General features: G+C 49.4%; 1 protein-coding gene across 8 annotated transcripts in view; it reads left to right on the top strand.

Annotated features, from left to right (window-relative positions):
• The window catches only part of PPIP5K1 (diphosphoinositol pentakisphosphate kinase 1), a 48,635-nt gene that overhangs the window by 28,673 nt on the left and 4,473 nt on the right, over positions 1–15,489 (top strand). For 5 of the 8 annotated variants that reach the window (XM_037394748.1, XM_037394749.1, XM_037394751.1 and 2 more), the window contains 2 exons: positions 2,506–2,628; positions 6,516–6,578. The exons of 1 other annotated variant lie outside the window; for it this stretch is intronic. In XM_037394748.1, the coding sequence (XP_037250645.1) occupies positions 2,506–2,628; positions 6,516–6,578 (186 nt within the window). Of the gene's footprint in view, positions 1–2,505; positions 2,629–6,515; positions 6,579–9,041; positions 9,222–15,489 lie in introns of all 8 variants that reach the window. 2 more of the 8 variants (XM_037394753.1, XM_037394750.1) reach the window with 2 other exon arrangements.

Raw genomic sequence — 15,489 nt, 5'->3', positions numbered from 1 at the left:
AATACGCAAAAAAGATCCAGCACATACAGTAGCAAATGTTGCTGTCCAGATTAAATCCAAATGGCTAGTATACCATTATGTTCTTTAGGATGCACGTGTGTGTGTTTACTTTGCCTACAGTGGTCTCCTAGAGTTCACTGTAGACAATTGCTGTCATCCATAGAGTCATTTTTGTGAATTCTTTTCTGGCATAAGGGTGCTAGCAAAATGCCTCTGTCTGCTGTAGGATAGCAGAAGCATGGGGGTATCCTTAGCTTTATAATTAATGACATGAGGTTGCTCAAGATAGAAAGTCATAAAAATCTTCTGTTCCATTTTTATCTGCCAGTAAATGAGTCTGTTGGGTTTGGAGTTTTTTTTTTATTTTGTTTGTTTGCTTTCAAGCCATGGAAGGATGATTAGGAGCATCATGCCGGCTGCTGCTTGACAAAATTTTGTTTGTGTTGTGACAGATTCCGGTTCATGCTGAGTCAGCACTGAGCTTCCGTTTAAGGCATTAGGAGAAATTTTCTAAGACTTGTGTATCAGTTCTTTGCCTGTTTGTCCAAGGACACATATGTGTTAGTCTGTCCTGTGAAAAGCTACCAGCAGTGTCATGGGGTTGGAATAGCTTAAATTCCATGCACAAGAACCCTTTTGGTCATCCTCCACTGTTCCCGCAGCAGATGTCATCAGCTTAGACTGAGCTTATGTGTGAATAGCTCAAACCTCAGGAACTGTGTGTTTTTTTCCAAAGAAGCTCTGGCTAAAAAAGAGCTTTGCAGAGAAAGCTGGGGTCCTGGGACATGAAGCAGCAGTGTGTCCTTCCAGCAGCACAGGCCAACAGCATGCTTTGCTGAATTAGCAGGAGTGCAGCCATCAGGCTGAGGGATTTGGTTCTTCCCCTCTATTAACCCCTTGTGAGACTGTCTGAAGCGCTGCTGTTCTGCCCTGGGCTCCCTGGTGCCAGAAGGGGGTGGATATAGCGGGTGTGAGCCCGGGAAGGGGCAGTGGGGGCGGATGGGCTGGAGCACGCGACCTCGGAGGAGAAGCTGAGAGAGTGGTGCTTGTTCAGATCAGAAGTGGAGGGGAGCGAAGACCTTACTGCTGTTCAGCCACCTACATGGGAGGTTACAGAGAAGACAAACTGTCCTCCAAGGCGGGTGGTGACAGGGTGAGAACCGATAGACACAAGCTGCAGTGTGTCTGCAGAGTAAATTCCCATTAGCTGGGAGGAATAAATTTTTCACCATGAATGTGCCAGATACTGGAACAGGGGCTGAGAGAGGTTGTGAAATCTCCTTTCTTGGAGCTATTCAGAACTTGACTGGACAAACCCTAACAAGCTGATCCAAGTTGGCCCTGCTGCTGGGGCGTTGAGAAAGAAGCTTCTAGAGGTTTCTTCCAACCTAAGTCATGCTCTGATGCTGTATTTTAGAATCAAGAACTTCTTGCAATATAGGCAGGATCTTTTTAACAGTAGTAACAGTTGCACTGTTCGAGTTAAATACTAATAGGCAATATGTCATTTTTTTTTGCCTTGGCAGACAAGGTGGAACAAGATCAATGTGCTTGTTTCTGGAAGCCTTTTGTATGTAAGAGTAATGTTATTTTTAACAGTTGGTATTCTCAGTACAGAATGCAGCATCAAGACAGTTTAGCGGAGAATTTATAGCCCATCAGTGGCTTTGTCTGGCTCATAATAAAGTTTTGTCTCACTTGTGATTGCTTTCCTCAGTGGAAAGAATCCTGTTTCAAATGCCTGATGTTCCCTAAATATCACATAAAGTCAAGTCACTCTGCAGAACACTGTGCCTTGGAGAAGCAAACACCAGCAGTTGCCAAAGCCATCGCTGTTAGGTTGCCCTTCTATGCACGAGCCCGTCTTGCATGCTGTATTCCTTGCCATAGGGTAAGCCACGTTCCATGCTGTGTGCACATCTGCTGCTTTGCAAGGGTAGTTCATGGAGCACTTGGACCTGCTCTGGAGGAGCAAAAGACCAAGTGGATGTGAAATATCATCTGGGCAGCAGCTTGTGAAAGAAAGCTCTGTGGTCGCGTTGCTTTCCTTACTGCTTGATAGAGTGATTAGTCCACTTTTGTTGATTAACAGATCAAGCAGTCCTTTCTTCTTGGTGTCCTACAGAAAAAGGAACTTTCCAAAGAGAAAGGGCAGAACAGCAGAGAAATGAAGCCCTGTGACAGGAACATCAGTGATTTGGCATCCTGGCTTTTCTGAGTATGTAGATTTGCTGACTGGAGGGTGTCAAGGTGTCTCTCTCTGGAAATAAAACCCTGGACGGAGTTAGGAACTTTCCTGGTGCTGAGTTTTGGGCTGTCTGTTGTGCATTTGGCACTACTGAATTTAGAATGGGGAATACTGCCTCCCTATCCTCCCCAGCATCGTTTTTTTACCTGAGATTGCCTGTGAAGTGGCCAGTTCATTCTTCATTCTTTGACTAACCCTGCTTTTCTGTAGTTGCATGCAGTGGAGATACAATACTAACACCTTCCATGCCTTTCCAGGGTCACAGTGCACCGGCCTGTTTAGCACCACTGTGCTGGGAGGCTCCTCCAGTGCCCCCAACCTCCAGGACTACGCACGCAGCCATGGCAAAAAGTTTGCCAGCAGCCTGACATACAAAGACGGTATGTGTGTTCCCTGTGCAGCAGGTGATTGATTTGTGGACTTTGGTGTCTCAGGATGCTACTGAGGCAAACTTAGCCTGCTAAGAAGAATGACAGTTGAATGTGTATATTCGCTGCATCTACAGTAATGCACTTTATCATATCCCAAGAAATCGTGGTCCTTGCTAGGACAAGACAGGAGCTGACATTGTGTGAGGATTTTATGCTGATGTATGGTATTTCTGGGGTCTGACTTTGGTCTGACTTTTTAATACTACTTGCTGTTGTGGAGGAGGATTTATTGGTCTAGATACTAAATAGGTTTGTCCTGGTATGGATATCCAGCATATCACATCATCTTGCTTACCTTGGGATCTTGCTGAGGCTAAATGAAGCTTTTGTGGAGACAGTAATCCTCACCCTATGGAAGATGGAGCCGTCCCGAGGGCAGAATGATGTGCTTGGGGGAGTGGATGAGACGGGCACCAGAGTAAGGCTGGGCACACGGAAGGGTCCGAGGTAGCTGTCAGAAAGCAAGTGTAATATGCCTGAAATGCTTGAGGTAAGTGGGATACTTGAATGAAATACTGCCAAAGGACCGGAAAGTCTAGTTATTGTGCAGTTCTGCAGAAACTGCCTTAAAGTTCAGCAAGACAATCTGTTAAAATGTATTTGGGTCATTAGTATAAAAGTGAAGGCTGTGTTGCCAGCTGTGAACTGATCTGCAGTCGGTACTAGTGCATTACACATTGAGAAGCAGATGCTGTGTTGCTGCTCTCAAGGAAATTGGAGCACAGGGAAAGACTGAGATATCCTGGAGGGATGTAATGCACAAGTGCAAGTGTCTGTTGTGATTCCAGTGAGAAAGGCACTGGGACTCTGGAAGTGCTGGTTAACGTGCCGTTAGTTGGAATGCTGAGTTGAGCAGCACTGAACAAACTGCCCCATGGGCTGGATCTGCACAGCGTGCTGTGCCCTAGTTGGAAATCCACCTAATGTTGCACAACTTGGGCTTCCCAGCGCCTGAGTGAATATAAGATTATCTGTCCTCTCTTCTTCCCTTTTGTCTTAGTTCAAACAAATGGTATTTTACTTTAGAGTCCGAGTACCTTTCTTACCACGATCATAAAGAACACTAGCACTGGTGGGTTACAAGGTGGGGAGATGATCAAGGCAGTAATATGGGGCCTTTGGAGAAAACAGGAGGTTGGTTTGTTTGGATTTTTGTCCAGGTTTGAGGCAAGGGAAACGGCCTAACAAATCAGGGGGGAAAGATGCTGCCCGATTCTCAGACCTGTTGGAACGCTGTTGCATCCTGGGTTTCTGTGCTGCTTTTCACTGTGTAAGGGGAAAGTGGTTTGCTTCTCACCTCTTCAGGGAGCTCCCTAGCACACAGCAGGCTGTGAGTGATGGAGACAAGGAGGGTGAACCAGCAGGATTTTAAGCCCTGCGGTAACAGTCTGTGCTGCTCAAGGCAGCATGTGCTGGCTACTCATAGGTCCCAGAATAAGTTCATGGGGTTTGGCACAAAACTGGGGTGTGAATACCAGGAGAGCCACTGAAAAGGCCAGCAAGGGCTCTGGCTGCTTCTCTTCCATAACTCTGCAAGCAGCGTGAATCCAAGGCAGCACTAATTCTCAGGGAAAAGCAGCAAAGACTGCTTGCTCTGTACCCAGCTGGGAGCAGAACAGATTCTGCTCAGTCCTGGTGCTGTGCTGCCTTGCTCTGTAGGCTGTGTGGTAGGAGCATGCCTGCAGCTGGCTGCTCGCATTCAAGGTCCAGAGCAGAGTCCTGCTGCATTAGCCTAAATTCAGTGACCAGGTCTCTGTGTGCTGAGACACAGTTGTACCCTCAAGTACTTAAAAGGCAGACTTATTTACTTAGTGTATGACTAGCACAGCCAAAAATTGTTCATCTTGATGTTACACTTCTTCTTTTGTGTTTCGTAGCGTGCTATGGCACTCTGTGCTACCAGCACCTTGCTGCAATAAAAGCAATTGTGAGGAAGAAGTGGGGGCCTTAGAAAAACAAGTAGGAGGCAGAAGGGCGTTCAGCTTCTGGGGAAGGTAGTCTGGAATGTGAAACAAGCCCTTGGTCTGTCTGTTCCTGCGTAAATGAGCACCGATGAGATGCTGAACAATGGCATTTAAGCCAGACATCACTAGAGCTGAACACGGTGACACAGCAGCTACAGCGGACTCTTGGAGTACAGTTATATCAAGGCCTTTTTCACAGTCATCAGGCTAATAATGTTTAAAAACCTTCAGATTCCGGAGCACATCTTTGCATGAACTCTGATATTTTTCCATGGCTGTGATGCTTCAAGGTATGGTGCATGGCTTACAGCACTTCATCAAAGTCTTGCTCAAGTGAAGTTAAAATAGCCCTTATTTCTGAAGTCTTTTTTTGCTTGGGACTGGAAGGGAGGTAAGGAGCGCTTCAGTGGAAAGTTGTGTCCCAGTCTCAGCTTGAGGGAAGGTTGGCTGGTGGTTGTGGTTTGAAGCTGGCTTGCCTGGAGCCAGGGGTGCAGTAAGCGGTGTTGCAGTGCATTTACATAGTGAGGGGATGTGGAGTGGAATGGAGCTGGCTGACTGCAGCTCCAGGACCTGGACACTTCTAAGGGACTGCATGTGCAGGGAAGATGGTCGCGCTCTATTTGTTGAGTTTAAAGAAAGGAAGACAATTTTTAGGGCTGTTAGGCTGGTGAAGGAAGTTGCAGCAAGTTTGAGGGATGGTTTAAATATGTTATTTGGCCAAGTCAGTGGATATAGCTAGAGAAGCATGGTGAGGGTATGGACCATAAATTGATGCATGTATCTCCTAACCTTGGTGCAGAGGGATAGGCGTACAGACTCTGTTGAGTAGGTAGAAGGGACACGTGAAACATGAAAGAGAAATAAAAGCATTTTCTAATATTTCCTAAAAATTCCTAAATAGCAGCAAAAGGTACAGTTGGCTGGGTTCTCACATCAAATCCTACAAACAGGTGGTCTGATCTAGGCCACTTTTTCCCGTGATAGCTGAGGCATTTCCAGAGTAGGAAAGAACTGAAATTTTCAGCCTCTTTTTTTTTTTTTTTTTTTTTTTGTGCATATGGAGACTAATTCATGTATTTTAAAGGTCATCTGTTTGCACCCATTAGATACATAGAATCTGTCCTTGCACTGTCTTTCCAATGTGTGATTTCTATGGGAGAGCTTGACCTGGCCTGGGACATGACCAGGAGAAGCCTGAGGACCACTCTGACAGGTGTATCCCCAAACCTCTTCTGTACTGAAATGCTTTGAGCAACAGAACTGTAGAGGCATGTCTTATTGGGTCTTGTGTTCCCCAATTCGTCAGCTATTTACCTCTAAACTCATAAATAGCTCTGTTTAGTTTGTGTTAAGAGGATGTTCTGAACTGAACTGAACACTTACCAGTGCCAGAGCTCTTCAGTTCCTCTGCAGAATGGCTGTCGTTTCTTTGGGCAGAGGTGAATCCTGAGAACTGTCCTCCTGTGCTGCTGCTGCTTGCTTGGCCGTGTGCTCGTGTGGCTGTGGGCATGGCTGACTGCATCTGGCACTGGGCTGAGCCTGGGTCGCTCTCAGGATGGCTGGAAGTGTGGTGGGAAGGTGTGAGATGCTGTCTGTGACTGAGAGAGCATGGCTGAGGTCTTTGTAGCGTCAGGGGAGACCCTGGCAGGGCAGTGCAAGGGAGCGGGGAGCTGGCAGAGTGTGAGGAAGCCGAGAGGTTCAGCCAGGCCCACAGACAGAGAGTGCCGGGGGTGCTACAGAAGTGCCACCGGGACCACGAGTTACAGGGGTCAAGAAGAAGGTGAACCTGAAAGGCTAGTTGCAAGCATATGACGGTTGGGGGATCCTTAGAAGCAGGCTGTTAACTGAGATGATCTGTTTTTATTTCCTCAGAGCTCTTGTCTATGCCAGCCGTAAAACGATTTTCTGTGTCGTTTGCAAAGCATCCGACTAATGGTACGTTTGCTTCCTTGATTTGACGTTCCCTCACACTTCTAACCCCATGCTCACATTCAGTTCTCTCTGCACATGTCCTCCTCTCAGCCTTCTTGTGGGTTTTTTTGTGTCTGTGTATCTGGTGTCCAAACATGCTTCACCTTCCCCCATTGTCTTGTTGTGACTAACGTGTCCATTCATCCTCTGTTACCGCTCAGTGGTTCCTCTGCTGTCCCCCAAGGCATTTGTGTCCCAGGTGAAAAAGCAAGAGCAGTGGCTCTGCGAGTGGATTCCTAAAGCAGCCTTTAATTCCACTGCTGACATTAAGGCCTTCTTTCACGCTCCCTTTTGTGGGGTTGGGGGTTGGGGGGAGAATACTCTTGGATTTGGGGAGGGGGGGAATATCCACTCCTAAGAGCATCAGCAGCTTAGGTCCTTGGTTTCTACAATGCAGATGTGCAGTACAGAAACAAGGATAGCCTGAGGCTGCCCGTGTGTCGCCTGGAAGAGCTCAGTCTGTGGTGGGAGAGGAGGTGCTGGCAGCATTCCCTCTGCGCACAGTGTTCCTCAGCACAGTCGTTTTAGGAGTACTGGTAACCTCCTGGCCTCCCTGGCAAAGTTGTCTGTTAGGGTGATCCCTTGGAGATGTTGGTGGGAGTAGGCTTGCCTTTCCTGCAGAAGTTATCCTGGCAATGGTGTCTTTCCAAGAGCTTTGACTCGTCTGCTCATGGTGGACGTGCTGGCTGGGGCCTGCCACCTCCTGAGGTAGGAAGGGATCCATCCAGGGGGATGGAACCTGCTTCACTCCGGTCCTGCTCGTAGCTATGGGAAGGCTTGGTAAAGGACCTCTGACTGTGCTTCTGTTGACTCGCTGCCTCTGCTTCATATTGCTGCTAACCTGACACCTGAAGTGTGAGTCTTTTGAGGTGAAACACCACTAGCTCTGTTGTAGAAGGTGCCTTGAACTAGTGTTTGTTATCTGAGTCTTGCCCAGAACCTTTTGACAAGGTTTCACAGCACCGCTGCTACCTCATGGCTCCTGCTGCTGTGACAAGGTAGCACCAAAGCAGATCACTGGAAGGTACCGGGTTAAGTATTTCTGTCTTAAGTGATCAAGGATGCTTCTGCAATCTTGTCGCTTAGTAAATACGAAGATACTCTGCTCTGCGTGATCTGGAAGGTGAAAGAAGTTCAGAAGACTGTTGTGAAGACCAAAATTTTGGGAAAGATGAAAGGGGAAGGGGCAGCTAAATGCGGCTTTATAATATCAAATAACTGAGGGCAACCTATTTTCTGTGTTTGCTTGGTTTTGTTTTTCGCAGAGTGGCCAACTGCTCGATTTGTTTGTATGTCTGGATACCATCTGAGCTCACGTGGTGTATGTCAGCAGGATGTGTTGTTCTATCTTACCAGCAAAACTTGTACCAAGCGGCAGCCTTCCCTAAGCCACACGACGAAGCAACTGCCCCCACCCCAAATACAGTGAAGTGAAACTGGGCATCAGGTTTTCCCCCCAAGAACCCAGTGGATGTTTCTAATGGCAAAGTGCTCCTTAATCTGGAAAACAAAGACAGAGGTCCGGCAGGGGTGAGCTTGAAGTCAGGCAGGAAGGATGTTTAGCCACATGAACCACTTGCTTGAGAATGCAAAAGCTATTCACAGCTCTGAATCCGGATTTTGTGTCTGAAGAGCTGCCTCTGCGGTGAAATGGGAGGGGTGAACCAGAGCAGTGGCCGAGCACAGCATCAGGCCAGGTGGTTTATGCCCTGGTCTCGTGCGTCCTGGGAGCATGGCATGAGTCCTGAGGCTCTATACGTGGAGGAGACATGCCTGCATGCTAGCATCTTGTCTGCCATGCACGGATATCGCAGAAGATTGCACAGGGCTGTTCTGAGAGTCCGGAGAGGGGAGGGCAGCCCTTCTGTGCCTTCTCTATTCGATGCTCTAAGCACTACGTTGTCAGTCAAACCCTGCTCGAAACCCGGCATCCCTTTCGCAGCCTCTGGTTGTTTGATGCTGGGCCGTTTGCTGTCCTTCGTGTGCCGGCGTGGCTGGCTGCCTTCGGCCCCAGGACCGGAGCGCTCTGTTGGCAGCCTGGGTTTCTTGTCTCGGCTGAGGGAGGGTGAACGTGAGCCTGACCTTCTTATCTAGCCAAACCTGAACTGTGTTGGGCTTGGAACATATCCTAAAATGTAGTGGCTTGGCAGACTGACAAAGACAAAACCTCGCTGCTCAGGGGCTGCCGCTGCGTGTGGCGAAGGCTGGGCTGGGGGGAGGCTGCCTGCTGCGATGTGCCTGGGGTGTTAGAGCTGAGGGTGTCCCTGGTCTGCTCGTGGCGGGGGGGCTGGGCTTCAGCCTGTGGTGTGGGTCTTTCCCACCCAGCGTCCCTGGTGCTGGCAGCTCCATCCGCACACCTCCACAATTTCTCTATCCACAGCTGCGCTTGCCCCTCTCCTCTCACTCTCTGTGGCCCCTTTCCTCCAGATGCGTTTGAGCACCACCACGTTGCCCAGTTGCTGCGCCGTTTTTCCTCTGACTGTGCCACGAGCCGGAACATCTCCCTGGATGCCACTCTAGCCCATCACCTGCAGCAGTGCTCCTACCACCTGCGTCTCTTCAGGAGCTGGCTGATCTCAGGGCAGGATGACTTGGAGTGTCTTTACGGTACTGCACGCTGCAGCTGCCTTGGTCCCATGCTCTTGTAGCTGAGCACAGACCACTGTCTGCTTGAGAATGCAAACTATGCTTTGCTTCTAAAAAAGGAAAGCGTTTCCCTCACTGCATCCCTTAAATCTCTGGGCGGCTGCTGCAGCAAGCTGTGTGGGCTGTCGCACCCGGCAGTTTTGGAGCCTTGGGCAGTGGCCTTTCCACGTGGAGCCAGGGCTCTTCGTGTGGCTGTAACTGTGCTCTTTCCATCTCTGGCAATTGTTCGTTGCCTCCTTCCTTTAGCCAGGGTAAGCCCTTAAGCTTCCTTCAAGTTAGATGCTGAGCTTCTACTGATACAATGCCCTGCTGACATTACAGCCCAGTGCAGGTCTCAGTGGGGTGCCATGAGGTGCCCCGTTACTAACGGAGGAGCCAGAGTGAATAGTAAGAGTCTGGGAAGAAAGAGGATTGAGGAGGTGCTGCAGCTTGTCACGTGCAGAGTGAACTTGCTGTGGAAATTTCGGGGAAGCGAGTTCCTGTGGGACTGTGTTGTTTCTAGAGAGACCAAGTTAACATGGGGCAGGAGCTGAGCTGCTGCGTGGCTGCATTGCATGGCATCTGTTCTGCCTCAGGACCTTCGCAGCGTGTCGTCTCTGATGGGAAGAGGTAGGCGATTTCAGCATTGAATCAGATCAGCATTATACATCAAAGCTTGCTCTTGTTTCTCTGGTATTTTTCAGCCTCTGGCACAGATGGGAAGTCTGATGCATTGAGGTCTCAGCGCTTCTAAGACAAGTAGAAGGATTCCTCTCTGAGGGGGACAGCTAGCTAGGGCCGGCTGTTGATGTTTATCTTGCACCATAAAACCTGCTTGGTGCATGTGGCTTGCTGAGCTGTGTGGTGTGATGCATGGGCCTCCTTTTGCCTTCAGACCCATAGGCAGGTGGGGCAGAGACACTATAGCTTGTCATGTAGTGAAGCAATAGCATCAAGGGGTTTTCAGAACCTGGAAAATGAAATTTTTCTTACGCAGTCTGTTTTTTCTTGATACAGCCCTTTCTGTCAAGTAGGTAATTTGGAGATGGCAGTTGCTTTTCATATATAATTAGGACAATCCTCAGTCTCCTAGCAACAAATACTAAAGAGGAGCAAAATTGCTTCAAGGGAAGAGATGCTGGAACACAGCAGAGTGCTCTAAAGCCAAAGCTGAGCTTCCCCTGCTGCAGATCTCAGCTGTCTCCTGTGAGCTCTGGTAGGGAGAGGGAAGGAACTCGGTGCTTTGGGCAGTGGTTCGCCAAATATTGCAGCACGGTGCTGGGTGGTGCTGGGTGGTGCAGCCTGCCCCAGTGCAGCCAAATGGATGAGCTGTGTACCTCGGTGCGGCAGCCTTTCTGCGTGGGAATCAGATCTCTGTGATCAGTGAGCTCGTTCTTGTTGTTTTCTGGCTGTCATCAGGCCCACAGTTAATTAGCACGGTTGGAATTCCTGCTGGAGTTCTTCTCAGAGCAAATGTTTCTTTGGTCTCTGCAGCTGAGAGCACAGGTCCCCCCCCCCCCTTGTGAGAACTACATACTCTTATCTGCACTTTCTTGGCTTTCAACCATATCCACACAAAGAAAACATGAATTAGAAGATAAAATCAGAGAGTTAAAAGTATGCAGTTGGCATCCATAGCTGCAAGGATCAACGGTGGAGCCCTGAAGCGGCCTGTCTGGCAGCCTGTGCTTTTCTGTGTGGTCATAGCTGGGGAAAAGAAGTGTGAGGTCAGTCCATGGTGGTAATAAGTAACAGTGGTACGGAAGCTGGAGGGCAGCTGTGGAGAAACAGGGGATGGCTCTGTGATAACGAGCGGGCAGTAAACCAGCAGTTGATGTTCAGTGTAAATACATTAAATGATGAGGGGAAACAGCCCCAAATGCATATATAAATGGTGGGCTCTGATCCGACCATCACCACTTCGTACGATGTGGGGAAGGCAGGAATGTGCAGTCTGGGAAGGATGGTGGTGGTGGTGGCTGGACTGGGCTGGAGTGGGGTGGGGGACCTGCGGTCAGTGCCTGCTCCCACACAGGACCTGGGAGGCTTCTAGCAGAGCAAGCAGAAGCAGCTTCAGCCAGAAGGGATTTTTTCCCCCGCAGTACGTGGGGGTGTTGGGAGCTTAACTGGGCTCAAGGGGAAGCTGGAGATTATGGAGGAGACATCTCAGGTTCAGAGCAGTTCTGAGCTGTAGGTCACTGCGGTTTGGGGAGCTGCTGGGGGGAAGGGTCGCTGCAGCTGTCCGCCCCTGTAGCCCTTCATTCATTGCTGCCTCTGGCACTGTGGGCAGAGGTGCTGAACGAGGACAGACCTTCAGGCTGACTGTACAGGCTTAGATTTAGAAAGGCTGGGTAGCAAAAATCCTAGTTCCTGTAAGCATTGTGTATGCATACCTAAACATATGCAAATATACACGTGGCATACTTCAGTTCTCCCCACAACATAAGGCTGGACCGACTGAGCATGCTAGAGGGGAAGCTGCTGAGTGCGCTTTCTCTCATGCCCTTCAGAATCTCTGCTGAGGCTGGGCAAGTGCTTCTTCACTCCCCAAATGCTGGCGTGCGGCCCTTTGGCGTGCAGACCTTTTGGGGATGTGCCAGGTGCCCTCGGTCTGCTCGTTGCTTTCAGGATCTGTGTTAGAAAGGAGCAGGCACCCTCTCTGCTCCGGTGTGGGGTTCGCAGCTGGAGAGCCGGGCAGCAACCTGGCAAATTGTGCTAATAATGTTTGGAACAATTAGGCAAAAATATAGTACACAAAAAGGATTGCTTCAGACCAGAAAGTCTTCTCACCTGAGTCTTCCTTGGGCTCTCTCTCTGTTGGCTGGCAAGGTTTTGGCTGCTTTCTACTTGCCAGCCTGCTGCAGCAGTGAGTACGTTCTCTCTTTTAACGACTCCACTCTGCTAGCAGAGAAGCTTGCTGTCTTTGGGACCTCAGTTCAGTCTTGGTAAAGCTGAGGAACGTGCCGTGTGGACTACTTGAAGGCTGCTCCTTTGTTGTGCCCACTAGCCAGGAGGTCTGTTGGCTCCTGGTGATCTGCTGAATTGCCAGCTCCGAGGGTGATCACACCGCCACTGATTTCATTCGGTGCGGGGCACGTGATCCGTATAAACTCAACTTTCTCAGCTCATACTACACAGGAAGCTTTCTTCTTGTCACTCTGGCACTTACATAAAATTTAGGAAACTGTGGGACCTTGATTGAAATTAGGTGTTTCCTTTTAATAAGATTGTATTGATTTCCTCTTGAGGGTTTAGACTGGGACATCTCCTGCAGTAACCAAGATGATGCAAATGAATTCAAGGTCTTTTTTTTCCCCCCTTTGTTCTTCCCTTTTCCCAGTATAAAAATCTGCTTATTTTAGTTCTGCTGCAAACACCTTTGGTTGAATTCTCTTTCAGACCTCAGGGTGACTGAAGGAAATGCAGCTAAACAGATGAACATACCTGTTAGACCCGCAGCGAAAGAGCAGTGGGGTAACACAGCGTACAGGGCTCGCTCAGAGAGCTGTGCTGGGTTTGCTTGGTGTTCAAGCCATGCAATCATAAAGTAGGTGTTGGCTGTTTCAGAATTCATCATTGTGTAGTCCAGGTAAGAAGGTGGCACTTCTTAGCTCTTTCTTTGAGGTCATCTGTTCACAGGAGTTCTTTGTGTCCCTTCAGCCTGCTGGAGTCTCCTGGCAGTCTGGGATTCTCTGGTTTAGCTGGGAGGTGCGAGGCAGGTGCAGGTCTCCATTTGCTTTATCTGGTGTAGTGTGCTAGGTGATCTCTGCAAAAGGCCCCTTACACCCAAATCCCCTCCTTAATGCTCTTATGAAGTGCTGTGTGTCGGCACTAGGCAGCTCTGGAACAGCCTGGCTCTCGGGGGAGAGTCACTTGCCTCCTTGAACGTGCAGAAGACTTCTCCATAACCCTGATCACGCCAAGCGGACTCTGACAGGGAGCAGTAGAGCGTGCACATGCCAAGAACCTGGAGCTCCAGGGAGAAGCGCTCAGACCAGAACATAATTAACTCAGCTGTAATGTGAGTGGGCCTTCAGCCTTGGCATCAGCATCCCTGGGAGAGACAAAACAGGACTTGTAATCCTCCAGCGGGATTGTACCTCCGGTGCTCTCAGCGGCAGAGTGGCTGCAGGCAGCACCAGTCTCTCTGCTGCTGGCTCAGGATGCTGCTGCGTTACTGATTCCAAGTGGACATTCCCCCATAGCTGCTCCCCCACATCACACACAGTCTCCAAAAGAATACATCCTCAGCAGACTCCTCTGCCTTGTGTATTTTAGGGTTTTTCCCATAACCAGAGCTTGTTTTCTTTACTCTAATAGATGGTTTCTTCCTATTTTACTGAAGAAAAATTTTGGAGACATGACCAGCTGTACTTCTTGCCCAGAGAAGGCTACAGTTGACTTTGGGATTCATTTTTAGCTACTTTGGTCTGCAGCCCCCCACCACGTGCCCCTCCTTGCGGGGCAGAGCTAACTCTGGAGGAAGCAGATTGCCTTCTGCATCCCTAATGCAGCTAGCATAGTCAAACCTGAACAAAATGAAAAACAACTTGTTCCTCTGTGGGCTGCTGCTGCTTGATGTTGGTACAAAATGAATGGAATTCTGTCTAATTTCTTGTGCCGGTGTCTGTATCACAGACTCCTGCCCTGCCAGCCCCAGGAAAAGTTTTGGGAAGCATCGGCAGGAGCCCAGCAGTCAGCACCGGGTGACTGTCAGGCTGGCAGGGTTCCTGTGGTTTGCACTCCTGCTCTGGTTTTGCTGCCCCTTCCCAAAGTTGTCAGTTCTTTGCTGAATGCATGTGGTGTGGCAGTGTCAGAGCCTTCCCCGGGGACTCCGGCGGCTGCTGCGACACGCGTCAGGGTCGCGGGCTGTGGTGGGAACCTCTGCTTTGCCCTGGCTGCGGTGCTGTCAAACTGCCCCCAGCAGCTAAGCAGGGCAGGGCAGGTGTGCAGGGAACTGGGCTGCCGTACAGGCGTGAGAGGGATTTCTTGAAAATACTGATGTTTCACATTGAGAAGGGAAGCTTTTGCCTCTTTCGCTACTTGCTTGAGACTGGTTAGGTGGCACAGTGCTGAGCAGAGCCTTGCAAGCTGGCATTTGGCACTTCAGGGATATGGGTGTATCGTTCCACATCCGTAACATTGTCCATGTCCCGTGTTTCCTTTAATGCTGGACTTTTCATTTCCTCTTTTTATTAGAGGAGTGCCCAAGCACTCAGACCCCCATCAGTGCCTACGATGTGTCTTGTAACTGCGTTGTTTTGCCCTATGTTATGTTCAAACTTATTTTTCTTTGGAGATGCCAATAGCTGAGACAACTTCGGCCCCTCAGCCAGGTTCTGTTGGGAAGCGACATTAGGCTCGTACTGTGCTCCACCACCATCTCCACACGGCTGTTTGTTAAGGCTTGCCCTCCCCATTTTCCTTTAGCTCTGCCTCCCAGAATGCCTGTGAGAAAATACTGAACAGACACCCTTCCTTATTCAGGACTTCCACTCTAAGAACCTCTCGGCAAGGGACAGAGGAGTATGATATTTTTCTTGTGTCTTTCTACAGTCCTTCATTGTAGCCAAGGATTTGTTGTCCTCCGGGTCTTGAATGGATGTCTGTAGGCCCTTGGTGGTGTAGGTAGCCTCTCTGGGCTGTCTGGAGGGTTCTTTATCTCCAGTAGCCGTATGACAGTGAATGTCCCTGCAGCATCGCAAACTAGAGATGATCAGGTCTGCAGCCTTCTCATACTGCATGTGAATCCACAAATGCCATCTGCTGGCTCCTGCTCCTTGCCTCTTGGAGAAACGGGTTAGGTGAGTGGATTGGAGCCGAGACTCTCCCGGAGGTGACTGGAACACTTAGCAGATAATTCAGGTGCTCTAGGTCTTCTCCTTAGGTGCTGTCAAGCTGCAGGGATTGAGTTTAGCCCATCAGTGTGCTGGGCAGAAATCCTGACGCAGTACTAGATCAAGAGTGATTTCCTTTCTCTGTAGGAACAAACCCAGTTCCTTCCTGGGGTCTTTTTGAGCTCCTTGGAGGGACAGAGACATCACAGAATGGGAAGCCTAAGCTTAAGGAGTCTAGAGGGCTTTAAAGTCAAGAGGTGCAGAGGAGAAGGAGGCATCTTTCCCATATGACCAGAGACTCATTTGTTCCTTCCTTGCTCCTCTGGCAGTTTCAGGTTGGCTTGGTTCCACAAACCATCGCCGAGAAGTTTGGATGAAGAGGAAGATGCTTTGCCATAGTATTCCACTGGTTT

The sequence above is a fragment of the Falco rusticolus genome, chromosome 7 (genome assembly GCF_015220075.1).
Source record: "Falco rusticolus isolate bFalRus1 chromosome 7, bFalRus1.pri, whole genome shotgun sequence".
In the NCBI taxonomy this organism is placed as follows: Eukaryota; Metazoa; Chordata; class Aves; order Falconiformes; family Falconidae; genus Falco; species Falco rusticolus.
The sequence above is the reverse complement of the archived record's forward strand: the minus strand, read 5'-3'. Positions and strand labels throughout refer to the sequence as shown.